The following is a 27416-nucleotide window of genomic DNA, read 5'->3' as shown; positions in this document are numbered from 1 at the left end:
ACGCCATCTTTATGTAGAGCAAAAATTATTTTTTTCAGATCCTCAGAGAGTTCTTTGCCATAAGGTGCCATGTTGAACTTCTAGTGACCAGTATGAGAGATTGAGAGCGATTAACACCAAATTTAACACACCTGCTCCTCATTCACTCCTGAGACCTTGTAACACTAAGGAGTCACATGACACCGGGGAGGGAAAATGGCAAATTTGGCCCAAATTGGACATTTTCACTTAGGGGTGTACCCACTTTTTTGCCAGCGGTTTAGACATTAATGCCTGGGTTTTGAGTTAATTTGAGGGTACAGCAAATTTACAATGTTATACAAGATGTACACTCAGTACTTTACAATGTAGCAAATTGTAATTTCTTCAGTGTTGTTACATGAAAAGATATACAAAATATTTACAAAAATTAGAGGGGTAAACTCACTTTTGTGAGATACTGTGTGTATGTATATATATATATATATATATATATATATATATATATATACACATACACAGTATCTTAGTGTTAAAGCGGTAGTAAACAAAACAGATTCAAAAAATAACCTGTAAGACAATGGCATAATGTGTTAGTAAGCATCGCATACTAGCACATTATGAAATACTTACCTTAGACTGAAGCCCTTCCAGCGGCACCGATGAGAGGGATGACATTAACTCCTGGCCTTTCTTCAGGGTTCTTGCGAGGGAACCCACGGTTCCGGCAAGAAGCTCTGAAGGTTCGTCCTGACATGCCGGACCTTGAGAGCGCATTTGCCGCTGAAGTCAGCTGGCTCCATAGTGGGTGAATATCTCCTAAACAGTGTATGTTTAAGAGATATTCATTTTACCTACAGGTAAGCCTATAATAAGGCTTAAAAATAACAAAGTGCTTTAATGATAGATAGTTTACCATATAGTTCGGAGAGTATCAGATCATTGACTGCCAGAATCTTTTGTTCGTAGGGCATGTTTAAAAGTCATAATAGATATTCACACTTTGGGCAGAAAGTGGACTAACTTATTCTCATGAATGATGAACCCTTTTTCAAATATTTAAGTTGTGATATATTTTGAGTATCATGTCCATATAGGAGGTTGCTGTAATAGTTTTTCACTACAGTGACCTTAAGCGGTAGTAAACTGCAGCTGGTGGAAAAAAAAAAAAAATCCCTGCAAGACAATGATTGCATCGCATACTAGCACATTATGATAAATGTACCTTAGAATGAAGCCCTCCAGCACCATGCTGTCACCCCTTAGAGGGCTTCCATCTTCCCCCGGTCTTCCTTTCAGGTTCATGAGGGACTGGGGGCACGATGATGTCACTTCTGCGCAGGGAAGGGGTTAATTTTTATTGGAGAGGGAGGGGTTAATGTATGCCTGGTGCTTACTGACGTGTGTGGGGGGAGGTGACTGAGTGACACAGGGACAGATCGCAGGTTCAGCTATGCTGAACCCTGCAATCTGACCCTGTCTGTCACTTAGGAGATCCGCCCGCTTTGTTTACACAAGCGGGCGGATTTCCACACTCGATTCCCGCTCCTCCCATGGCCCGACTCCCGCTGTAACTGAATACAGCGGGAGCGAGCCTACGGCGGCGCGCGCGGCGCCCACAAGGGGAGGAGTCCAGCGACATAGGTCTACGTCGCTGGACGGAATCAAACCACTTTGCCGCAGTAGCACCAATGTGAGCAGTCGGCAAGTGGTTAAGGGTTTCTTGTAATAAGCATTTCCAGTTAAAGTGTGTGTTTTCTGGGTTTGGTCATTATCATTTAAAAGATCATATTGGGTATTACTATGTTGCAGAGAGTAAGGCATTTGTATACAATATGTTTAGGAAACATAACCAGCTTACAATAAAAAAAAAAGAGAATTTAAATGTCAGCCCAATCCAAACTTATATTTCTATTTTAAATGGATACTAGTGGGCTCATATACTTCTTGGAAACTCTTGTCGAAAGATATCTGTATTTGCTACTAATAGGGTCCTATCACAGTCAATACAACAGAGTTTAAAGCTGATTTCCTGGTTTTAGTGAACTTTAAATAATTTATTTGGATCAAGCTGGTCTAATTGAACTTCACTTCCAATTTGCTTCACTAACAAATGTGGAACCCTTTGAGCTCTATATAAGTTGTGCAGCAACAGCTTCCTGTCCCACTGTTCAGCCATTCACAGGGAGCTTTGTCTGAGTTGAAGTTCATGATGACATCTGCCCACCTGTCTTCCCCAGCCAATTAGAATCTTAGAATACTCAGAAATTGCAGCAAGATGATGGAGATTGCAGTCTCTGCAAAAAAGGAAGTCAGTTATCCATGGCAGAGGGGGTAGAGATATGTTACTACAGGAGTTCCCAAAAGTTATAATATTACAGCAAGTGTTTCAACATATTACATCTAGTCATATGCAATGCCTTATATTTTCAATATAAAACAGCATACGTTCACTTTTTTAGCTTAAAAAGTAAATGTAGTTACGTTAAAAAAGACAGATAACATGTCTTTAAATGTTCTTTGATTGGACAGTGCAGCTTACATTGATATTTTTCACAATCATAATTTTGCACTTTTTAATTATTTATATAAAATATCAAACTAATTCAGAAATAAATGTAAATAGAAACCCACCTCAATTTCCCACTCCTCTGCTGAATCTAAAATAAGGTCAGGTCGAAAGGCACAGTCTCCTCTTAAGTTCTGTACTCTTGAAATTTTTTCTAAGTTCAGATTAATAAAAGCATGACTTAAATCATTACAATTGTTCATTTAAAATTCTTATATATAGTTTATAAAATGTGCAGGTGCATTTATACTGAGACTTGATTACACACAGGTGGATTCTATTTATCATCATTAGTCATTTAGGTCAACATTGGATCATTCAGAGATCCTCACTGAACTTCTGGAGAGAGTTTGCTGCACTGAAAGTAAAGGGGCTGAATAATTTTGCATGCCCAATTTTTCAGTTTTTTATTTGTTAACAAAGTTTGAAATATCCAATAAATTTTGTTCCACTTCATGATTGTGTCCCACTTGTTGTTGATTCTTCACAAAAAATTACAGTTTTATATCTTTATGTTTGAAGCCAGAAATGTGGCAAAAGGTCGCAAAGTTCAAGGGGGCCAAATACTTTCGCAAGGCACTGTATATATCCAATAACTTTAACAGTACAATTACCTTCCCTTGGGGTAAACAAAAAACCCTAACCCAATAAATGAAACACTAGAAATGTATCCCTATATTTGACCCACCAAATTACTTTTTTCCTAATAGTGATTCCCATTGTAAACTTAACACTCTTCATTCCTCTAATAATCAGTGTGTGGCGGTCCCTGCTGAAACTAGTAATTTTATTATCTTCTGTCGAAAGGGCATATTTCTTGACTAGAAACTGCAGCAATTGGCTACAGCTAATGATCCGTTTGGCAGCACTGTGTGCAGACTGCATACTACAATGACTTAAGGGGGATTTATAATGTATAGCTAGCTTAATTCAAGCATCCCCTTCCCCAAACACACACTTACCTGAGTCCTGTATCAAGCCAGTGTCTGCATTTCTTCTCTCCTGTTTTTTTGCCCTCACAGGCTGATCAAGTAGCAGCAGTACCCATTGGCTCCTGCTGCTGTCAGTCAATCCAGTAGAGAGCAGGAGATGGGGCTGGCACTGTGCATCTACCCGTGCATGATCTCAGCTCTGACACTGACTACGCTTTCTAGCCACATTCTACTGACTGTATATAGTTATTTAGCTGGATTAGGTGGTTGTTCATTGTTAGGACTGTTCATTAGATTCACTGGTCTTGGTATATTACAGGTGCGTTTATACTATTGGCTATTTATTATATCTTTAATAAATCATATTCTTATAAAACACTACACTTGCACCTAGTATTCTCTCAGTAAGTCCACACATTTCTGTTTCACAGGATATCAGCATTCGGAATCCGTGACACAGGGCAAAACATATAATAATAGATCATCTGCATAAAGTTTAACATTCACTTTTTTATTCCCACTGGTACTTCCACCAAGAGTTCTGTTGCACCATCAGTTTCAGAAACAAAACTAAATTAGCCACGACAAACTCTTTAGGTATAGACTTAGAAAAAATAGATAGAAAAAAAATCATTTCAAAACATTTGCAATAAAGGAGGTTATCTCTCTAGGCTAACATTTTTTTTAAAATATCAGAGCGATATTGATCTAGTCCAGGGGGCTTCAAATTCTGGAGATTTTTAACTTCCTATTAACTAAAGGAATCATTAAGTTTTTCTAAATGGTTATCATTCAATTATTGTAATGAGCATTGTGCCCAGATCTGTTGTTTATCATAATCATCAGGAAGATTTGTATGGAAATCCATAAATACTTTTCAGTATCTTCCTAGGATATCACCATCTGACCCTGTTTTTCTTTTCAATAGTTTTTGATTGTTTTCTTTTAATCAATCTAGAAAAAAAAACCTTTGGATCATCTTGCAAGATTTTTCATGGCCCTCTCAATATCTTGTATTATCACGATTTCTCTAGGTTTCCTCCAAAGATTCCAAATATTGTTCATATTTCATCTCTTGTTAAAAAACCCATTATTAAGTTTTGCCTATAGTTCTACTTTTAGTGCTTCATTAGTTCAGGACATAGAGACCATCTATTTTTGGGCACCCAGAAACTGTCTCCTGTCTGAAGAATTACTACTTACATTTGTTTGCAGGATCTTAAGGCTCTTTTTTTACTTTTTTTGGGACGATTTTACAATGTTTCACTTTTAAACTTGCTTTTTCTTAACCATTAAATGTATTCATAATTGGTCACACCAAATGAAACCACCTACAATTGTGGTATAATTCAATATATAATAATATGACAATATTTTTAATTTCCAACAATTGAGGTAGGGAGAGGAAATAACCAGAAATGGTTTTCTTTTCTTTGTCATTCTTTTGAATGTCCATACCGGAGGAGAGCCAGGATCGTACCAGTCAGGTGCAGACAGGGGTCTGCACAGAGGGGGGCGGAGTATTGGAGGTGCAGGCATCAGAGCAGAGTAGAGGGGTGACAGTTAGGAGGGGTAGAAGGGGACAAGGCAAGGAGGCTGATCCTGGGCTGGAGCACCCCAATAGATACGCCCCGTTGTGTGATGTTGGGGAAACCAGTCAGGGACCAGCATTGCTGGAGCAGAGAGACGCCCCTAGCTGCCAGGGGAAGAACTCCTCCAGTGAGGCCGGGAGAAAGGGAAAGGAAAGACAGGTGCTGGTGGTAGGGGACTCAATTATTAGAAGGACAGATAGTGTAATCTGTGACAAAGACTGTGTGCGCCGAACCGTCTGTTGTTTGCCGGGCGCTCGGGTTCGGCATATCGCGGATCGGGTGAACAGATTATTGGGTGGGGCTGGGGAAGACCCAGCTGTCATGGTACACGTGGGTACCAATTACATAGGCAGAGGAAGATGGAGAGTCCTAAACGATTTCAGGGACTTAGGCGCTAAGTTGAGGAATAGGACCTCCAAGGTAGTATTTTCCGAAATACTACCTGTACCTCGAGCCACACCAGAGATGCAGCGGTAGATTAGGAAAGTTAACGAGTGGCTGAGGAGCTGGTGTAGTAAGGAGGGTTTCGGGTTCCTGGAGAACTGGGCCGACTTCTCAGTCGGTCACCAGCTCTTTGGTAGGGACGGATTGCACCTAAATGGGGTGGGTGCAGCCGTACTGGGTGAGATGATGGCCAAAAAGTTAGAGGGGCTTTTAAACTAGGGAATGGGGGGGAGGTTACAGATGTAGAATTAGCCAGTGGAAAGCAAGTTTCAGAGGGCAGAAATGGGGGCATTAGCGGTAGGGTGTTCGGAGCTCCTAAACCCAGGGTGGGTACGGGGAAAAATCAAGAGAGCAGCCTAAAAACTTCAAATGAGGATAAATGTAACCGATCAAAATTATGAGGCTTGTATACCAATGCCAGAAGCCTGGCCAACAAGATGGGAGAGCTGGAGCTGCTGATGTTTGAGGAGGACTTAGATTTTGTGGGGATAACTGAGACTTGGTTTGACAGCTCTCATGACTGGATGGCGACCATTCAGGGGTATTCCCTTTATCGCAGGGATAGACAGGGTAAAAAAGGGGGAAGGGTATGTCTGTATATTAAGAACAGTATACAGGTAAATATGAGGGATGATATTAATAATGGAGCTATGGACGAGGCAGAATCCCTATGGGTAGAGCTTCAAAGGGAAGGCACGGTGGGGAAGGTAATATTGGGCGTATGCTATAGGCCCCCCAACCAGAGGGAGGAGGGTGAGGTGGACCTCATGTTACAGATAGGATTGGCAGCAAGGATGGGAAATGTCATTATAATGGGGGACTTTAATTATCCGGATATAGACTGGGCAGAAGGAACCGCGCACTCAGCCAAGGCTCGGCAGTTCCTAAATGTTTTGCAGGATAATTTCATGGGTCAGATGGTGAATGCACCGACAAGAAACAATGCGGTACTTGACCTACTGATTACCAACAATACAGACCTGCTCACGGATATAGAAATATGGGACAACTTAGGGAACAGTGACCATAGGTCAATTGGTTTCAGTATTAATTACAGTAATAGGAAACACAAGGGTAATATAAGGACACTGAATTTCAAAAGAGCCAATTTCCCTAAACTGCGCTCGCTACTAGAAAATATCAAATGGGATAGAACCCTGGGAACAAAGAACACGGAGGAAAAATGGGAGTGCTTCAAGAGCATACTTAACAAGGGGATTGGCCAGTGCATTCCACAGGGAAATAAATTTAAAAGAGCAAAACTAAACCCTGGGTGGCTAAACTCCAACATAAAAATGTATATTAGAGCTAAAGAAAAGGCCTTCAAAAAATACAAGACTGAGGGGTCATTGGCAGCATTTAAGCACTACAAAGAGTGTAATAAGAAATGTAAAGACGAAATCAGGGCGGCTAAAATAGAACACGAGAGACATATAGCGGAGGAGAGTAAAAAGAACCCCAAGAAGTTCTTTAAGTATATAAACAGTAGGAAAGCGAGGCCAGAGCACATTGGCCCCATAAAAGATATGATAGAGGAAAAATGGCCACTGAGGACAGAGAAAAGGCGGAAGTGGTAAATAATTTATTTTCTTCAGTCTTCACAAAGGAATCGGGGGGCTACACGAACCTTGCTTGTAAGGCCGAACTAAATAATACACCTCAGGAAGTGCCGCCATGGCTAACATAGGATAGACTTAGAGCTAAACTAGAGAAACTTAACATAAATAAATCCCCAGGACCGGATGGCTTGCACCCGAGGGTTCTTAATGAGCTCAGCCAGGTGATTGCCAGACCATTATTCTTGATCTTTAAGGATAGTTTACAGACGGGTATGGTGCCAGCTGATTGGAAAAAAGCCAACGTGGTACCAATATTTAAAAAGGGGCCGAGATATATCCCGGGTAACTATAGGCCGGTCAGTCTAACATCAGTATTCTGCAAAATTTTGGAGGGGATGTTAAGGGACCACATACAAGACTTTAGTAATGAAAACGGTATTATAAGTAGTAATCAGCATGGATTCATGAAAAATCGTTCGTGCCAAACCAATCTATTAACCTTCTATGATGAAGTGAGCTGCCACCTAGATAAAGATAAGCCTGTGGATGTGGTGTATCTGGACTTTGCAAAGGCCTTTGACACCGTTCCCCACAAAAGCTTACTGTACAAACTAAGGAAGGTTGGTATGGACCATAAGGTGAGTACCTGGATAGAGAACTGGCTCCAGGGGAGAGTACAGAGGGTGGTGATTAATGGGGAGTACTCGAAGTGGGCGGGTGTGGAAAGTGGGGTCCCCCAGGGTTCTGTCCTGGGACCAATCCTGTTTAATTTATTCATAAATGATCTGGAGGAGGGGATATCGAGTACAATCTCAGTATTTGCAGATGATACTAAATTAGGCATGCCAATATCTTCTATGCAGGATGTGGAAACCTTGCAAGCGGACCTGAACAAAATAACGGGGTGAGCAACTACATGGCAGATGAGATTTAATGTTGAAAAATGTAAAGTAATGCACTTGGGGGCCAGAAAGCAAGCTACTCACTAGGGGGGGGAACCTCTGGGTGAGTCTAGGATGGAAAAGGACTTGGGGGTACTGGTAGACAACAGGCTTGGCAGTGGCATGCAATGCCAAGCCGCCGCAAGCAAAGCCAACAGAATACTGGGTTGTATAAAAAAGGGGATTCACTCCAGAAATAAAGAGATTATTCTCCTGCTCTACAAGACTCTGGTCCGGCCACATCTGGAGTATGCTGTCCAGTTCTGGGCACCGGTCCTCAGGAAGGATGTGCTGGAACTGGAGAAAGTCCAGAGAAGGGCAACAAAAATAATTAGGGGAATAGAGAACATCAGCTATGAGGAAAGACTACAAGCACTGAACCTATTCTCTCTGGAGAAGAGACGATTGAGGGGGGATATGATATCAATGTACAAATACTGTACTGGCAACCCCAGCATAAGGAACAAACTATTCAGAGAAAGGAGATACAATAAGACACGTGGCCACTCACTAAAACTTGAGGAAAGGCGGTTTAACCTTAAAGTGCGTAAGGGGTTCTTCACTGTAAGAGCGGTAAGGATGTGGAATTCTCTTCCACAAGCAGTCATATCAGCAGGGAGCATTGATAGTTTCAAAAAACTATTAGATGGACACCTTAAAGACCACAACATACAGGGGTATACAATGTACGGTTAAAAGCAAACACACACACACATCATAGGTTGAACTGGATGGACTGATGTCTTTTTTCAACCTCACTAACTATGTAACTATGTAACTACATGCACATGAACTTTAATGGCATCCCAGTACTTAGTCAGTGGGGTTCAATATTGAGTTTGCCCACCCTTTGCAGCTAGAACAGCTTTAACTCTTCTGGGAAGCCTGTCCATAAGGTTTAGGAGTGTGTCTATGGGAATGTTTGACCATTTTTCCAGAAGCTAATTTGTTAGGTCAGGTGCTGATGCACTAATTCATCCTAAAGGTGTTAGATCAGGTTGAGGTCAGGACTCTGTGCAGACCAGTCAAGTTCCTCTACCCCAAACTCACTCGTTTTTATGATTATGGACCTTGCTTTGTGCACTGGTCCAACCCATTTGGTGGAGGGGGGATTATGGTGTGGGGCTGTTTTTCAGGGGTTGGGCTTGGACCCTTAGTTCCAGTGAAGGTAACTCTTAAGGCTTCAGCATACCAAGACATTTTCGACAATTTCTTGCTCCCAACTTTGTGGGAGCAGTTTGGGGATGGCCCCTAATGCACAAAGCAAGGTCCATAAAGACATAGATGAGCGAATTTGGGGTGGAGGAACTTGACTGGCCTTCACAGGGTCCTGACCTCAACATGATAGAACACCTTTGGGGTAAAATAGAACGTAGACTGCGAGCCAGGCCTTCTCGTCCAACATCGGTGCCTGACCTCACAAATGCGCTTCTGGAAAAACATTCCCATAGACACACTCCTAAAGCTTGTGGGCATTAATGTCATGATCTCCACATAGATCCAATCAGGGAACAACTCTCCTGTGCTTAGCAAACAAATCCCTGTGTTCACTTGCATCAGGGCAGTTACTTGGCACAGTACATGAAGGATATCAGCAATTACTGTAGTAGTAGAGACTACTATAGTGATTTCCAGCTTCCACAGATTTCAAAGGTTTGAAATATGCAAACTTACATTGGTCCAAGCTGGACCAAAGTAACTATGCTAGAAAAAACATATCTGGAATTCAGCTTTCAAAAAATGTACACTAGAAGAAGCTGTAAATATTCTTCCCTTTAAAAACGGAGCCAATTTTAAACGTTTGGCATTTTCAAGTGCTTGACAAAAACGATTAGCAGATTTGCAGAAACCCATCTTGAATAAAACCGCACTCAATATAGAACATTATTGATCAATGCTTCAAAAAAACATTTAGAGTCAAAGAATTTAATGATTTAATGTAGGCTAAGCTGTTGTGTGTGCACAATAAAATCATATAAAATAAATGGTTGTATTGTATATACAGCGGGCACCAAAGGCTATATTAATTTAGTGCACAGTATTTCAGCACACAAACTGTTAAATGAAACAGCAATTGTGCATTTTCATTTTACCTTTGGTGTCATGGCATTGCTCCGTATAGAATGTATCTTTCCTTAAGATTATTTCTTGTGCTATGATTCCATAGCTGTAGACATCACCTTTCTGAGAAACTCCATCTTGCCGTAAGTGTTCAGGGCACATCCACAAATCTGGAGAAAAAGTTATAGTAAAAAAAAAAGTTGAAGTATATTTTTAAAGTATCGTCTAAAAATCTCCATTGAGTAAGTATTAGAGGGGTGCCACCATCCTCACTAAATGCTCTATTTACTATCCAGATACCAAAAAAAGACTCTCCTTGCACCAAAGGTGCGAATCTAAATTATTAATCCAATAACAAAATATACATATTTATTATAACATATTTAAAAATAAATACTACACATACATACAGTAAATAAATTCATAAAGGCCATAAATTGCAACATTTACAAAACATGAAAAAAGGAAAAAACTTTAAATCAAAGTCTTTCCCACTGTTGTACTTGACAGGTAGATCTGGTACGACATATAAAGTACCGGGACTCTATTTTCTCTATGTGTTTCGTGAAATTCATTAACTTTCTGTGGAGAATATAGATAAAGATAATATTCTTGTTACATACTGTCATATAATCATAGATGAAACTTCCTTAGTTGCAGTAGAGCAGTGTGTAGCATGCCAGGACACCAAATATGAAGGGAAATTAAAGAATTGAGAAAGTGTCAGGCCCCAAAAGATGGTCTATCTGTCTTCCTCAACTCTCCGAAGGGTAATATCACTGTAATATTTAATGATTATTATAAATGACATGCTTTCCTACATATCAGTGTATAAAAAGCAGTTGCAAAGAGAGGTTGAAGTTGCAGGATCCCAATAACTTCTCACTGATCTGTGAACTATACTAAAAGTCCCAAGGAAAGGCTAATTGGTCCCCCACTCCCAGTGATGAACATTTTTTTTAAACATCTGACAGTTACCGTAAATGGAAGAGGTGGGGCAAAGAGAAAAAAAAAAAAAATCCATAGAAAACTGGGCAATTAACTCCTTAACCCCATAATGACACACGCACACACACACACACACACTAACACATATGTGTGGCCACCAGGAGGTGGGCGTCTCCGAGTGCCCCAGGGTCTTGTACTAATGATCAGGACCTGGGACCTCTGATTGGCCATCACAGTGAGTAGTCACTGGGCAGCCCACCCCTGTGTTTTCTTACTCTCCTTTCAGAAGAGAAAGAAGTAAACAACCAAAAGTGTGTAAAAAAAAAAAAAAATTTGGAAATAAATAGTTCAAGGTTTGATCTAGGTCAGTTAGTGTTAGGGTCTAGGTAATGGTCACAGGTCAAGGGCGGGGTCAAAGGAAGGGTCACAAGTCAGGGTCAGCATATTTTAGGAAGGATTTAGAAAAAACATATTTTTTAAAATTAGCATCAGTGTCAGACAGTGCCAGTGTGTTTTAGGTAGGATAAAGAAAATCCAAACTGTGCCCTTTTGGGTCTGGGCCCTACTAGGGGTCCAAACAACAAATAACATACACATCTGTGGTATCACTCCAATCATCAGGAGCGGGAAACCTTTTTTGGGTTGTTCTTTGGTGCTAAGTTATGGTAATAGCAAGAAATATACAACTATGATTAACTTTGATAATAAAAATAAATTAAATATCCATAACCATTTACCACCAAATGAAAGCCCAATTTGTCCTGAACAAATTAACGTACAATCCACATGGATACACAAAGTAGTTGTGATCATATGTACAGTTTCACTAACGCATTTAAAAGTTGCAAAATTGGATCTGGGAGTTGAGGTTAGTTTCACACTTGGTCATAAAGGGGTTAAACCCAACTTAAGCCAGCCAGCAGGAACAGGCCAAATTTTGATCCATCTATGGGCAGGCTGGTTGTACCTGCCTGTTTGTTTTTTTCCCCCGTATGATCACTAGTAGCTATAGCCGCCAGCAGTTATCATTGTATTCTGCTGTCAGTAGTGCTGCAGGATGGATTCTCCATCAACACTGACTGTAAATACATTATATTTTAGTAAAAAAATAAATTGAAACTGCAGTTTTTTTTGCTATTTGTGTTTCCAATAACAATACAACAGTGGTTCTAACCCTTTGTGAATATTCAAAACTAAAAAAACTACAGTAGATAATACATTTTTGGATGGAAAAGGTTATATAGCAACATAGGGGTTGCCCACGTAAGTACGAAAAGTTATGGGCTCTATGGTTAGATGTTCTTAGGCTTGCCCCGGGAGATTTGATCATGGACAGACTACTTGGGCTCAATGTTGAATGATACTAATTTTGAATATAATGATAACATTGTCATGGATACTTTAATTTTCATTCATGTTAGACCCTTAATATATTGTCTATGTTCCCAATGGCCCTCACTTTGTGGATAATGTTTTTTTTGGCTATGGCTATTTTTGGTTGAAAATCAAAGTATACTGATTGGTTTTGTTATTATGTGCTGTCTTTAATAAAAGTTTTCTTTGGTTAAAAAAATAAAAAATAAAAAATAAAAAAAAACTAGCTACAAGCTATAAATCAGTATTAAGATGGTTTTACCTTTTTTAGGACACAGAATTGAATTGCCAAGAAAGTCTGTTATTTTTACCACCATACGGCTGTCTACAACACAGTTTGTTGACTTTAAGCGGCCATGGACCTCAGTTTTGCTGGAGTGCAGATAAGACATTCCCTGTCATGTATGAAATTTAATATTTTGCATTAAATATAGAATATACAAATCATAGAGCGTGCAAAAAAATTATTAAATTAATTACCTCCACACATCCAAATATATTCAATATCTTATAAACAGGTTGCAAAAAGGTAACAAAAATCCAAAAAAACCTCAATCAAAACCTACTTCTGAAATTTGTGCACAATGGTACTCATACCATTAAAGCAGCCTTTTTAGACCATTCCACTTCCTGGAAACTTAGGGGGACTCCAGAGTTTACTGGGGTTTCTCTCAGATGGTATTCCTCTCAGATACATTCCCACTGCCACCAATGACCTTTTTAACTATCTGCAAGGGGGGAATTCTTCCCAATAACTAAAAAAGCAAAGAACATATTGTATGTTCTGCCAAGCGGCAGCTTCCAAAGCCAACAGAATATTAGCATGCATAAAGAAAGGGATGTATTCCAGAGATAAGACTATAATCCTTCCACTTTATAAAACTCTGGTCCGACCGCATCTGGAGTATTCTGTCCAGTTCTGGTCGCCAGTCCTCAGGAGGGATGTGTTGGAGCTGGAGAAAGTCCAGAGAAGGGCAACTAAACTGATTAGGGGGTTGGAGGACCTTACCTATGAAGAGCGGCTGCAATCGCTCGATTTATTTTCCCTGGAGAAAAGACGTCTGAGAGGGGACATGATAGCAATTTATAAATATCTTAATGGGGATCTCAGCTTAGAAGAAAAGCTGTTCATTCGAAGGAATTGCATGAGGACTCGAGGACATACAATGCGATTAGAGGAGAAGCGTTTTAACCTCAGGCAACGTGGGGGGTTCTTTACTGTTAGGGCTACAAGATTGTGGAATTGTCTACCACAAGAGGTGGTTTCTGCGGGTAGTATGGTGACTTTCAAAAGACTCTTAGACTTACATCTCAAGGATCAGGAGATTGAGGGCTATGTTAGATGATTACAGTCACACACACCTACACAGGTTGAACTGGATGGACTATTGTCTTTATTCAACCTCACCTACTATGTAACTATGTAACTATGTAACATGTAACTATGTAACTATGTAATCTATTATGAAGGGTTCCCCAGGACTGGGAAGTTATTTCAATGGTTCCCCCCGTGTTACAAAGTTTGAGAAAGGCTGCATTAGAGTATTGTCTTACTGCCTACACTGTGGGTTTTATGATTTCAATTAAATATATAGATGACATAAGTTGATTTTTTTTTTTAGAAAATTACAGAGAATGGGTTTCATGGTCTAACACTGGATGCTTGGGGTGAAAAGTCACAACAATTCTGGTGGTATGAGGGGATTTCTTTACCAGAGTCCACTTAAAAAGACTGAGGATTGAATCAGTTATAGAAATGGAAAATAGCACTGGACTCAGAAGATGATCTCACTGGTAATGATATCTTAGCTAAGAGGTCCAGATGCAACTTTATTCCAATAAAAGTCAAATAAATAAATAAAATAGTTTTTATTTTTACTGCACTTAGGCTTTAAAAGAGAAGTATGGTAAAAGCTTTTTGGGTTCTACTTCTCTCCTGGGTCACATAAGTGCAATTACCATTGCTCTACTGTACCCAGAATCAGCCAACAGTGGGCTAAAGTCCACTGTAAGGTGACATTACAGAGCCACTCCAGGCTCTGGAAGGATCCCAACTATAGACTCAATGAGCAGCAATTATGTGGTCACTCAGTTCTCGGGCCCAGAGCCAGTGGGGGACAACTACAGCATCAGACTGATACTGCAGCATGGATGGGAGTATGTATATTTATTTTTTTAGAAACCTACACTTCTACTTTAAGTTACTGTGAAATCAAACATAAATACACACTCAAACACACAATTTCAAAAATGTTACCTTAGCTATATCGTACATTACAGAGATTTTGAATTCCCAGTCCATAAAAGTACCATCAGGGTAAGATATTTTATCATTCAAAACCGCCTGAGAAAAAAAAAAAACATTTACTTGATAATTGCAATAAAACAAGCAGACAATAAAACAACAATTAAAGGGTGGGCTGCATGTAATAATTGTAGTTCCTCCTGCATTGGTGCACCAAATTGACTCCACTTACCACTAAAGCCCATTATGTAACAAAAAAGGGGATTCCGCACAACCAATCCATATGTACTTTAATGTATTACCTTGTTGTCGTACCACATTGTGAATTACATAGATAGTCAGGTTCATATACAGTGGCGGCTGGTCTATAGGGGGCGCAGGGGGCACCGCCCCCCCCCCCCCAATCAGCATCTTCAAGGGAAAAAAAAAACCTTTTAAAGCCCACTAGGGGCGCTGGACCTATTGGAGTCTATGGGGGGGTGGGGCTTGGCATCCCACGTGCTGCCAGGGGAGAGGCGCCGATTGGCGGCCGTTCTGGGTGTCATCGGGGCGCAGAGCAATGCGCCCCGACACTCCCCACTTCTACACTCCTAGTCCTGTGATTGGTCCAGACGCCAGCCTGGACCAATCATTCAGGACTCCCGTCTGACGTTGCTGTGGGGGCGGTGCGTGCGTCAGTCACTCTGACTCACTCACCTTCCCGGTTCCCGCCCGCGGTCAGACTCAGCAGGAGGAGCAGCCGCGAGACGTCTCAGCCAGGAGCAGGTGAGTGAAGAAGCTGCTACTCATGTGTGTCTCCTCTGCCGCCGGCCGCCACTGCAATCTAGTGTCATACCTGCAGAAGATCTGCCAGATTCTTTCAAATCCGAGATCGATGTGTGACGTGACGGTTAGAATAAGATCAGTGATCGGAGATCGCTCTGTGTATCAGATCAGTGTGTGGACAATGTAGGTGTGAGTGGCAGTGCTTCCCTGGTCTCCATAGCAACCCCAGTACACACGCCTGTGAGTGCAGGAAGCAGCTGCTTGTACACTGACAGAGCAAATCCTTCTCCATCTGCTCATTGTATGGGTCCAGCCCTCAGTACGGAGTCAGCTGCTCCCTGCACTCACAGGCGTGTGTACTGGGGTTGCTATGGAGACCGGGGAAGCGCTGCCACTCACACCTACATTGTCCACACACTGATCTGATACACAGAGCGATCTACGATCACTGATCTTATTCTAACCGTTACACATCCATCTCAGATTTGAAAGAATCTGGCAGATCTCCCGCAGGTAATATATGACACTAGATTGCATTTGTTTAATTTAACGGGTGATTGCCCACTATTTTAACCAAGGAAAAGTCACTTGTAGGATGAGGTAAGTCACTGCATTGATGGGGGGCATGCTGGTCACTGCATTGATGGGGGGCATGCTGGTCACTGCATTGATGGGGGGCATGCTGGTCACTGCATTGATGGGGGCACGCTGGTCACTGCATTGATAGGGGGGCACGCTGGTCACTGAATTGATTAGGGGCATGCTGTGGTAACTCTGCATTGAATGGGGGCATGCTGTAGTAACTCTACATTTCAATGGGGGCACACTGTAGTAACTCTGCATTGAATGGGGGCACGCTGTAGTAACTCTGCATTGAATGGGGGCATGCTGTAGTAACTCTGCATTGAATGAGGGCATGCTTTAGTAACTCTGCATTGAAAGGGGGCACACTATACTTTGATTACTGAAGGCCCCTTTCACACTTTTGTGACCCCAAAGTCACGCAATTTTTTGCTGCGTTTTTTGCCACAAAGCAATGCCTATTCGATTTTTTCTGTTTGTGCCCCCAAAAAAAATTTGGAGCACCAGCCGCCAAGCCGCTGAAGTCAAAAGTCCTTTTAAAGGCTAATATCTGTGTCAGCAACAAGTATGAATGCTATCTTTTTTTTTTTTTCCATTAAAGAATTTTTATTAGATTTAAAATGAACAGTACATTTTATGACATAACATAACAAAGAAAGGGTATACAAATTGCAACACGGATATGTACATAATTATACCATTAAGAGTCTTGGGCAGACCTTTCGGGGTGTATTGTGTCACCTATTGCAGTATACGTCCGCCAGCATGGGTGCACATAAAGATTTGGATGAGGGCATCAATAGGGAGAGAGGGGGGAGGGAGGCGGAGGGGGAAGAAGTGGGAGAAGAGAGGCATGAGAGAAACGGGGAGGAAGGAAGAACGGGGAGGGAAGGCCGGAGATACATAGGAAGGAGGGGAAGAGAAAGAGGGAGAAGAGTGAGGGGGGAGAGATGAGGGGGGGTGGGGGGGTGGAGGAAAGAGAGGGGAGAGGAATGGGGGATAGAAGAATTGGAGGAAGGGGGAAGGAGGTGGGGGGAGGAGGGGAAGGGGCCGGAAGGGAAGGGTTGGAGGGAGTGAATTAGGAAGGAAGGAAGAGGAGAGAGGGGGAAGGAGGGGAAAGAAGGAGGAGGGGACAGGAGAGAAAGGAGTGATGAAGAAGAAGGGAGGGGGGGGAGAAGGGAAGGGGTAGGGGGGAGGGGAGCGGCTGGGGGAGACAAGGAAGGAAGGGATGGGAAAAAGCGTAATAAGAGGGGAAGAAAGGGAAAAGAGAGGGGGAAAGGGGGGGGAGGGGGGAGGAGGGGAGGAAAAGGAAGAGGGGGGGAAGGTTGTGGAGACCACAGGGTCGGAAAACAGGGGAAAAAAAAAGGGGGGAGGGGAAACTAGTGTGTGAGTTGTCTGCAAATCATCATAACATCGTGTTCAACAGCCATATCCAGCAATAAGTAGGGAACTGGTGAAATTAGGGGATAACAATTAAACGTAACAGGAAAAACAAAAACAAGAATAACCGGTCAGCAGAGTAATCCAAAATCAAATTATCAGCAAAGTAAGATTAATAACCCTTAGTCGAGATCCAAGAGGACCACAAGGACCATTCACGGTCAAATCTGGCGCTACGACCAGCTTTGCGTGCGAGAATGCCCTCATAAACAGAATTAGTTTTGACCATGGCAATAACCTCTGAGGAGTTGGGTACAATATCTGATTTCCATCGTCTAGTCACCAGGCCGCGGGCGGCCAGTAGTATGTGAGTAACTATGGAGCTACTTTCTATAGGGAACCTCTCAACCCCTATATTCAATATCGCCAGTGCTGGAGATGGGCGGGTTATCACCCCAGTAATCTCTGAGATTATGGAGAATATTTTGTTCCAGAAACTGGTCAGGTGTTTGCACGACCAAAACACATGAACAAGGTGGGCTACTTCGCCACACCCCCTCCAGCACTGGGGTGAATAGTTTGGTACGAACTTAGAAAGGCGGTATGGGGTGAGGTACCATCGCAGGGTGATCTTCTGGGACAGTTCCCAGTGGTTAGTGCAAGATGAGGCTTGTCTAACCGAACAAAAGGCTGCTTTCCACTGCTCATCAGTAAATGAGTCCCCCAGATCCCCCTCCCATTTTGTAAGTGGGACAATTTTGCAGTAATCCAACTTGTTGTGAAAAAGGTTGTAGAAAAGGGAGGTTCCTTTAATCGAGCGGAGATTACCCAGCAGGAACGTCCAGCCTCTTAGGGGCAAGTGGATATGAGGGGATGTCAAGGAGCGGAGGAAATGGGCGAGCTGTAGATGCCTGTAATGCTCAGAGGAGGGGAGCGCGTATTCCGCCTGTAGGGTTTGAAAGGATTTGATGTTATCTCCTATCAGAATATGGTTCATATTCGTAATGCCCCTACTAGTCCAAACTCTGAAGGAGGAGTGAGGGATAACTATTTCCAATACTCCCGTGGGGATAGGGACCCTCGTTTTTTGGGATGACGGTAGCGCACAAGTCGTGAACACCCGCCAAGCCAGCAGCGAGGCCCTGACAGAGATGGGTAACTTCTCTAGCGGCAATGGGCGCCATACATCTGCCAGGAGCACCGTCCGCAGGGGAAGGGGAGAGCAGATGTCCTCCTCCAAAGAACTCCACACTGTATGGCACCCTGGGGCCACCCAGTGCTTTAATTGAGCCAAATGCGAGGCAAGGAGATAGTCACCGACATCCGTCATGCCCATTCCGCCTGCGGTCCAGTGTTTAGAGAGAAGGGAGTGGGCACTTCTTGGCCTCTTCCCCTTCCATACCAACCCCTTCAGTGCTGTCTGAAGCGATGCGAGAATTTGACGGGGGACAGGAATTACTAAGGATCTAAATATGTAGAGGATCTGGGGTAGAATAAGCATTTTGAATGAGGCAAGGCGGCCCAAACAGGTGAGTTCAGTTTTCAGAATTCTCTGGCACTCCTGCGTAATTTTAGTTACCAAAGGGGGGAAATTCGTAGCAGCCAATTTATCTACTGTTGGGGTCAGTAAGATCCCCAGATAAGGTATACAATCTCGTTTCCACGTATAGGGGTACAGAGTTTGTAATTTATGACTCAGTTGTTGAGGTAAGCCCAGGGGAAGGATCAAGGACTTCGCAAAATTAGCCTTATAGTAGGAAACCAGGCTAAACCGCTGCAGCAGTGAATGTGTAGCCGCTAGGGATTTTTCTGGGTCCGTCATGAAAATTATAACATCATCTGCGAACAGGTTTATTACATGGGAGCGCAAAGGGGTCACAAGGCCTTTGATGTGAGGAGAGGATCTAACTGCCTCCGCCAGAGGTTCGATAAGGAGGTTAAAAATTGAGGGGGAGAGTGGGCAGCCCTGCCTCGTTCCGTTGGTGATTAGGAAAGCTTTTGAGAGCATATTAGAGGTGTACACCTTCGTGGAAGGGTTAGAATAGAGTGCCAGAATCGCAGTCAAGATAGGTCCCTGGAAGCCAAACCGCTGCAAAACCCTGGTCATATATGTCCAATGGACCCGGTCGAATGCCTTCTCCGCATCCAAAGAGAGCAGCAGAGAAGGCACCCGACCGGACCCTGCCCTGTCTATAAGCCCTATGACCCTTCTTGTGGCATCCGACGTCTGTCGTCCCTGAACAAACCCGGATTGGTCCGGGTTGATGAGATTTGGCAATATAGGGTGAAATCTAAGGGCCAACACCTTAGCATACAGCTTGATATCCGTGTTCAACAGGGATATCGGTCTAAAATTGGGGGGAGAAGTAGGTTCCTTGCCAGGTTTAGGTAATGTAACAACATATGCTTGGAGTAACTCCCCTGGCATGGAGGCAGAGGCCTGTAACGCTCCTGCGTTTCATGTATGGTGTGGATTTTCAGCTGCAGAAATATTCCACTTCAGTAGTCATGTAAGAGAGATGCTGAGATACCATTCCCAACCTCAATGACTCATCATGTGTGGAAGGTCTTAATTCAGCTAGTAAATACACACACTCAACAAGCTGGTTCCTAGAGTGACTTTATGTATGTAGTAACACAGTGATGAAGATTTAAGAGACAGGTTGAGTGGAGGTGGTAGGTGACAGACACTTGAAGGTAAGACAGTAGCAGATGGATGCAGGTAGGTTTAGCAATCATGTATGGTAGCAGATGACAGAGTAGCAGGTGGACATACAAGAGAGATCAACCCAGTGCAGGAATAAGTAGCAGTAGTCTTAAGAGCTAGCAATCTAGATATGCAGATGTGATAAATAGTCTTTACTATGCAGAGCTAGATAGTGTAAGCTTAGTATAAGTTTATAGAGGGTTCCCCTGCGGGGTACTTAGCACTAATAGCAATACAGCCGAAGGTTGGTTCAGGAGGAGCGGATGATCCGGAAGCGGGATGCAGGGATCAGCGCAGCGAGGTTCCGTCAGCGAGGTATGCTTGCAAGCACGAAAGCTTCAAGCCAAGTTAGCATCCAGGTAAGGGTGTTTGAACGAACACATGCGAGTGAGAACCCGCGATTTAAATAGCCATCTAGTCCGGCGCTGAGTGATGACAGCTTCAGTCTTAAAGGTGTATGCGCACCTTTCCAAAAGAGAATGATGGGGCGCATACACTTGTGAAAAGAGTAATTTAGGGTACCAAAGGTACCGGAACATTACAATACCCCCCCCTTAAGGCCGGCTCCTGAAGGCCTCTGGAGCTGGTTTGTCTGGGTATCTCGCATGAAAATTGCGGATTAATCTAGGGGCATGTATTTCAGAGGTGTTTAGCCAGGTGTCGTCTTGGGGCCCATAGTTCGTCCATCTAACCAAGTACTGAAGTCTTCTTCTGTAGATACGAGAATCCAGAATCTTTTTTATCTCGTATTCTTCTCCACCTTCAACTTGTACAGGAGGCGGAGGTGGAATATTAGGCCTTATTCCTTGGTCCGGAACATGGGGCTTCAGTAGCGACACATGGAAAATGGGATGGATTTTTAGGTCTATTGGCAATGTAAGCTGTACTGCAGCTTTTCCAATAAGTTTTTTGATTGGGAAAGGTCCCAAGAACAGAGGTCCAAGCTTTTTGCTAGGGATCTTCAGTCTTAAATTTTTTGTTGAGAGCCAAACGAGGTCCCCGATAGTGTACTGTGGAGAAGGTCTTCTGCGAAGATCATAGTACTTCTTTTGTTGACTGTGAGCGTGTGCAATGGTAGTATTTAATAAACCCAGAGAATCCTTTATTTGGGTAAGATAGTCTGAGGCTACTGGGTTGTTTGAAGGAAGGATGCGTGGTGGAAGAATAGAGGGATGAAACCCATAGTTCAAGTAGAACGGACTCTGCTTGGTTGTACTGTGGGTTGCGTTGTTGTAGGCGAATTCTGCCAGAGGGAGAAGATCCACCCAATCATCCTGTTGGTAAGAAGTGTAACAACGTAAATACTGCTCGATGCATTGGTTGACTCTTTCAGTCTGTCCGTTGGTCTGCGGATGGTAAGGAGAAGTGAGCTTCCGCTCGATCCGTAGTATGTGACATAGTTCTTGCCAGAACTTAGAAATAAATTGGGATCCACGGTCAGACAGAAGAGTTTTTGGGATACCATGTAATCTAAAGACATGTTTCATCAGGAGTTCTGCCGTTTGTTTGGACGAAGGTAGTCTGCGAATAGCAATGAAATGTGCCATCTTTGTCAGATGGTCCACTGACACCAAGATGGTATTAAATCCTTTGGAAAGAGGCAATTCTACGATGAAGTCCAAGGACAAAACTTCCCATGGAGTTTGGGGTATTGGTAGACTGCATAGTAGACCGGATGGTCTCGTAGTGTCAATTTTGGACCTGGCACAGACATTGCATGAAGAGACGAATTTTTGTATAGATGTTTTCATGTCAGGCCACCAGAATTGCCGGGAAATCAAATTAAGAGTCTTTGTCATACCCATATGTCCTGCCATAGGCACATCATGAGATAATTCCAAGATCTTGGTGCGTAGGGTAGGTGGTATGTAAAGTTTGTCGTTGTAGTAGAGGAAGCCTTCTGCATCAGTATTTAGTTGTGGTGGGGGTGAATCCAAACTTATACCATGCAAAACCTCTTCCTTCAAGGAACGGACAACTCCAATAATGCGTTTGTGAGGTATTATAGGAACGGAAGGGATTTCAAAGTAGTTTTCTTCAGTTAGTCGTGATAGTGCATCCGCCTTTTTGTTCTTATCTGCAGGTGTGTAAGTCACTAGGAAGTTAAACCTTAGAAAGAATAGTGACCATCGTACCTGTCGGTGCGAGAGAGTTTTGCTAGTCTGAAGATATTGGAGGTTTTTATGGTCCGTGTATATAATTATTGGTAATTGGGTGCCTTCGAGTAAATGTCGCCAATTCTCCAGAGCCAATTTTATAGCAAGCAGTTCCTTTTCACCCACGGGGTAATTTATCTCGGGACTGCTTAGGGATTTAGAAAAAAAGGCGACTGGATGAAGTGGTGAAGTGTGGGTTGGTCGTTGGGAGAGTATTGCTCCTACTGCCATGTTTGACGCATCTACCTCCAGAATGTATTGGAGGGATGGGTCTGGATGGCGTAATATGGGAGCGGAAGTAAACCTTGTCTTTAACAAGTGAAAAGCTTTATTGGCTTCTTCTGACCATTTGAATGTTTTTTTTATGCTAGTGAGCTGTGTGAGGGGTCTCACAATAGCAGAAAAGTTTTTAATGAACTTCCTGTAGAAATTTGAAAATCCCAGGAATCGCTGTAGCGCCTTGCGTGTGGTTGGTGTAGGCCAATCCTGAATGCAGGATATTTTACTCATGTCCATCTCGATTCCTGTTTTGGATATGATGTAGCCTAGAAAGAGTACCTCGTCTTTATGAAACAAGCATTTCTTCAGTCTCACATAAAGGTTATGTGCAAGCAATCTCGATAGTACAAGTCTTACATGTCTTATGTGTTCAGACAGGGATCGTGAATATATAAGTATATCGTCCAGATATACCACAACACAGACATCTAGTAAGTCTTTAAAAATATCGTTTATAAATCGTTGGAAAACTGCAGGGGCGTTGCATAGCCCGAATGGCATCACAAGATATTCGAACAATCTGCATCTGGTTCTGAATGCAGTCTTCCACTCGTGTCCATCACGGATTCGAATGAGATTGTATGCTCCTTTCAGGTCCAATTTTGAAAAATAGGTAGCTCCACGCACCTGCTCAATGAGCTCAGGGATAAGCGGTAGAGGATAGCGATCTTTTATTGTGATAGCATTCAATTTCCTGTAGTCGATGATAGGTCTGAGACTTGAGTCCTTATTGCGAACAAAAAAGAGTCCTGCTGCTGTGGAAGAAGTGGAAGGTCTAATAAAACCTTTTTCCAAATTCTCATCCAAATAGGTTTTGAGATGGGAAAGTTCATCCTGTGAAAGAGGATAAACATGACCGAACGGCAATTTGCTATTTGGGAGTAGATCAATGCTACAATCATAGTCTCGATGAGGAGGTAATGCTTGAGCATTTTTCTCAAGAAAAACCTCAGAAAGATCCTGATAACATAGTGGTGCAATCTCATCTGTCACCATAGACAGAATCTTCCCGGAAGACGGGAGGTTACACGTATCCTCGCAATAGCAAGAGAGGAAGGCCAAGGACCGTTCCTTCCAATCTATGGTTGGTTGGTGTGTGTGTAACCAGGGAAGTCCCAACACAATGGGAAAGTGGGGTGAAGGTATTAAATCGAAGGTAGTAGTCTCCCTATGAGACTCGTTAATAGTGACTAGAAGTGCTTGTGTCTGATCGGTGATCGGACCAGAGGATAACGGAACACCGGTAATAAGACTTACTGAGACAGGTTTAAGTTTAGAAATAATAGGAATTTTATTTGAAGCAGCAAAACATATATCAATATAATTTCCACAAGATCCTGTGTCAATCATGGCCTTAGTAGTAATCCTGTTCTGGTCCCACTGTAATGTCAAACAAACAAAAATGTAAGGGTTAGTGAATGAAGTTGTCAATCCCCCTAGGAGGACATGTGAACACTCACCCTTCTTTTTGTTGACTAGGGGACAGACATTTATCTTGTGATCCGGGGATGCACAGTACAAGCAGAGATTTTCATATCGTCTTTTGGCTTTTTCCATAGTTGATAGCGGTGGGCGTATGGTTCCTACCTCCATAGGAATGGGGTTAACGGCCGGAATCCGAGAGGAAACGGATAATGGCATTCCCATTTTCTCAGCCTTTCTTTCTCGTAGTCTTCTATCTATGGTAATACTGAGTTGTATTAATGCATCCAGGGTTTTTGGTAGATCCGCTCGGGCGAGCTCGTCCTTAACGGCTTCTGATAGGCCAAGCCTAAATTGGGTTTTCAGAGATGCATCATTCCATTCTGAATCAAGGGTCCATCTCTTGAATTCCGTGACAAAGTCTTCTACATGCCTCCTTCCTTGTTTCAAGGATCTTAATTGAAGATCGGCAGTACTCTGCCTATTGGGGTCATCATATAGGCTAGTGAGTTCTCCTAGGAACAAGGCATAGGAGTTGAGAAGCTGGTCGTTTTTCTCAAAAAGAGAGTCTGCCCAGGCTCGAGGATCGCCTGTTAGGTAAGAAATAATAGTACAAACCTTAATGTGATCAGTAAGGTAGCTATGAGGTTTTTTGCGATCGCCTGTAAATACCAAAGGGGGATTTATCTTGGGTTCAGGGGACTGAGCAGAGGTAAGTTGTGTCAGTCTAATTACCTGCTGCGACAGAGCCCGATTGTCTTCTTTTAATTCAGCAAGTGCGTGTATTAACGCAGTTACTTGCTGTTTTAATTGTGTCACCTGAGTGGTTATTTCTGCTGAATCCATTTGTGTGGTTCGTTCAATCTCTAACGCTCCTGCGTTTCATGTATGGTGTGGATTTTCAGCTGCAGAAATATTCCACTTCAGTAGTCATGTAAGAGAGATGCTGAGATACCATTCCCAACCTCAATGACTCATCATGTGTGGAAGGTCTTAATTCAGCTAGTAAATACACACACTCAACAAGCTGGTTCCTAGAGTGACTTTATGTATGTAGTAACACAGTGATGAAGATTTAAGAGACAGGTTGAGTGGAGGTGGTAGGTGACAGACACTTGAAGGTAAGACAGTAGCAGATGGATGCAGGTAGGTTTAGCAATCATGTATGGTAGCAGATGACAGAGTAGCAGGTGGACATACAAGAGAGATCAACCCAGTGCAGGAATAAGTAGCAGTAGTCTTAAGAGCTAGCAATCTAGATATGCAGATGTGATAAATAGTCTTTACTATGCAGAGCTAGATAGTGTAAGCTTAGTATAAGTTTATAGAGGGTTCCCCTGCGGGGTACTTAGCACTAATAGCAATACAGCCGAAGGTTGGTTCAGGAGGAGCGGATGATCCGGAAGCGGGATGCAGGGATCAGCGCAGCGAGGTTCCGTCAGCGAGGTATGCTTGCAAGCACGAAAGCTTCAAGCCAAGTTAGCATCCAGGTAAGGGTGTTTGAACGAACACATGCGAGTGAGAACCCGCGATTTAAATAGCCATCTAGTCCGGCGCTGAGTGATGACAGCTTCAGTCTTAAAGGTGTATGCGCACCTTTCCAAAAGAGAATGGTGGGGCGCATACACTTGTGAAAAGAGTAATTTAGGGTACCAAAGGTACCGGAACATTACAAGGCCACAGCAGCCGCAAACATCAAGGCTAAGTGAGGGCTAAGCGTCTTCGCAAACTTCTTATAGTATAAGTTGGGGAGTCCATCAGGGCCTGGGGATTTACCGGAGGGAAGGGTGTGTATGGCCCGTTCCACCTCAGCTGTCGTGATTGGGGTGTTCAGGGCTTGCAGGGTGGAAGGGTCAAGTGTCGGCAAGTCTATGGACGCCAAAAAATCAGAAATAAGTTGATCGGTTGGTTGAGGGGTGGAAGGGTCATCTTTAAGGTTATACAAGGATCCATAATATTTAGCGAATGCGTATGCTATTTCCTGCGGGTTCGTGATTTTTGAGTTTGTGGCGGGATCTAGGAGGTAGGCAATTCTGTTTTTGACGCGTTTAGCCTTTAGCTTATTCGCCAATACCTTCCCGGCCTTATTACCTGCCAAGTAGTGGGAGAGTCTAAGGGCTCTAAAATATTTGTCCTGGTTCTCAACCAGTAGGTTTCTCAGATCCGATCTAAGTTTGAGTAATTGTTGGGCCAAGTGAGGATGGGGGGTATTCTTATTTAGGGGTTCTAAGCGCTTGATCTCTGCCATGAGGTGGTCTAGCTGCTGCGTCCTCTGCCTCTTAAGCCTTGCACACAGTTTAATAAGTATCCCCCGAATAAAGGCCTTGTGGGCACACCAGATCACCGTGGGGTCAGAAACCGAACCCTCATTATGCAAAAAGTATTCCTCAAGATGTCGCTCTATCTGAGAGGCAAATTGAGGAGAGTCCAGCACTTGTGCATTCGCTCTCCAGAGATACGCCGGGCCCGGGGTGCGATCTTCCCGCACAGATATGGATACTGGGGCATGGTCGGACCACGTGATGTTATGAATGCTCGAGGTTTGCGTCAATTGTAACAGACGCTTGTCAACCAGTATCATATCAATGCGGGAGTAGGGATTATGTCTCAAGGAGTGGAATGAATAATCCCTCTCCCCCGGGTGGTGGCATCTCCACACATCAAACATCTCCACCTCATGAAATATAGATTGTAAAGCTGGAGGCGATCGCTTGGGTGAGGAGGAGATGTCCAACGCGGGGTCCGCCGTTGAGTTAAAGTCCCCACATACTACCAAGGAACCATACTTGTGCTTGTCCAATAGTCTGAACATCCTTCGCCAGAAGCGTATCTGACGCGTGTTGGGGGCATATGCATTCAAGATCGTATAGGGGATATTGTTCAGTTCGCACTGCAGTATAAGATATCTTCCCAGTGGATCTGAAACAACCCTGTGTAGGGAAAAGGCTACAGAGTCTCTCACTGCTATCAGAACTCCCTTGCTTTTACAACTGTCCGATGCTGTGTAAATATGAGGGAAACTTCTGTGTGACAGCGTTGGGGCTGAGGACTGCATAAAATGAGTCTCTTGTACACATAGGAGATCACTTTTCAACTGTAGAGCCTCATGCCACATAGAAGCTCGCTTGGCAGGATGGTTGAGGCCGTGTACATTGAAGGAGGTGATTGTGATAGCCATCATTTAAGTGTGTAGGCGGAGGTGATGTTGCCTGATCCAGTACGACTTCGAAGGGAGCACAGAGATAACCATCCGTGGAGCCACAGTGAGCGAAGAAGGCAGGGGCCGTCTGCAACATGTGTCCATGCGAGGTGTCCGTAGTCCATGGTTTTAATCTGCTGACCAAAAGGGAGTAGAAAAAAAAAGAGAAACAACAAAACATAGGAGCAAAGGTGAAATGCTCGTAATATGCGTAAAAAATTGAGAACAAACTCGTGAGCAGGTTTACTGCACATAGTCATGGGGGGGAGGTTTGGGTGGGCA

At 43.1% G+C, this 27416-nt stretch overlaps 1 protein-coding gene across 1 annotated transcript in view; it reads right to left on the bottom strand.

The window, feature by feature from the left end:
• GUCY2C (guanylate cyclase 2C) overlaps positions 1 to 27416 on the bottom strand; it is a gene marked incomplete at both ends in the record, with an annotated part of 728187 nt that overhangs the window by 267513 nt on the left and 433258 nt on the right. Inside the window, 4 exons of the mRNA XM_082266300.1 lie at positions 2614 to 2702; positions 10110 to 10247; positions 12662 to 12794; positions 14657 to 14743. Of these exons, the coding sequence (XP_082122426.1) occupies positions 2614 to 2702; positions 10110 to 10247; positions 12662 to 12794; positions 14657 to 14743 (447 nt within the window). The remainder of the gene's footprint in view (positions 1 to 2613; positions 2703 to 10109; positions 10248 to 12661; positions 12795 to 14656; positions 14744 to 27416) is intronic.

This window comes from Pelophylax lessonae (assembly GCF_965119305.1).
Source record: "Pelophylax lessonae genome assembly, chromosome: 8".
Lineage (NCBI taxonomy): Eukaryota > Metazoa > Chordata > Amphibia > Anura > Ranidae > Pelophylax > Pelophylax lessonae.
Note: the sequence above shows the minus strand (reverse complement) of the source record. Positions and strands in the feature narration are given on the sequence as shown.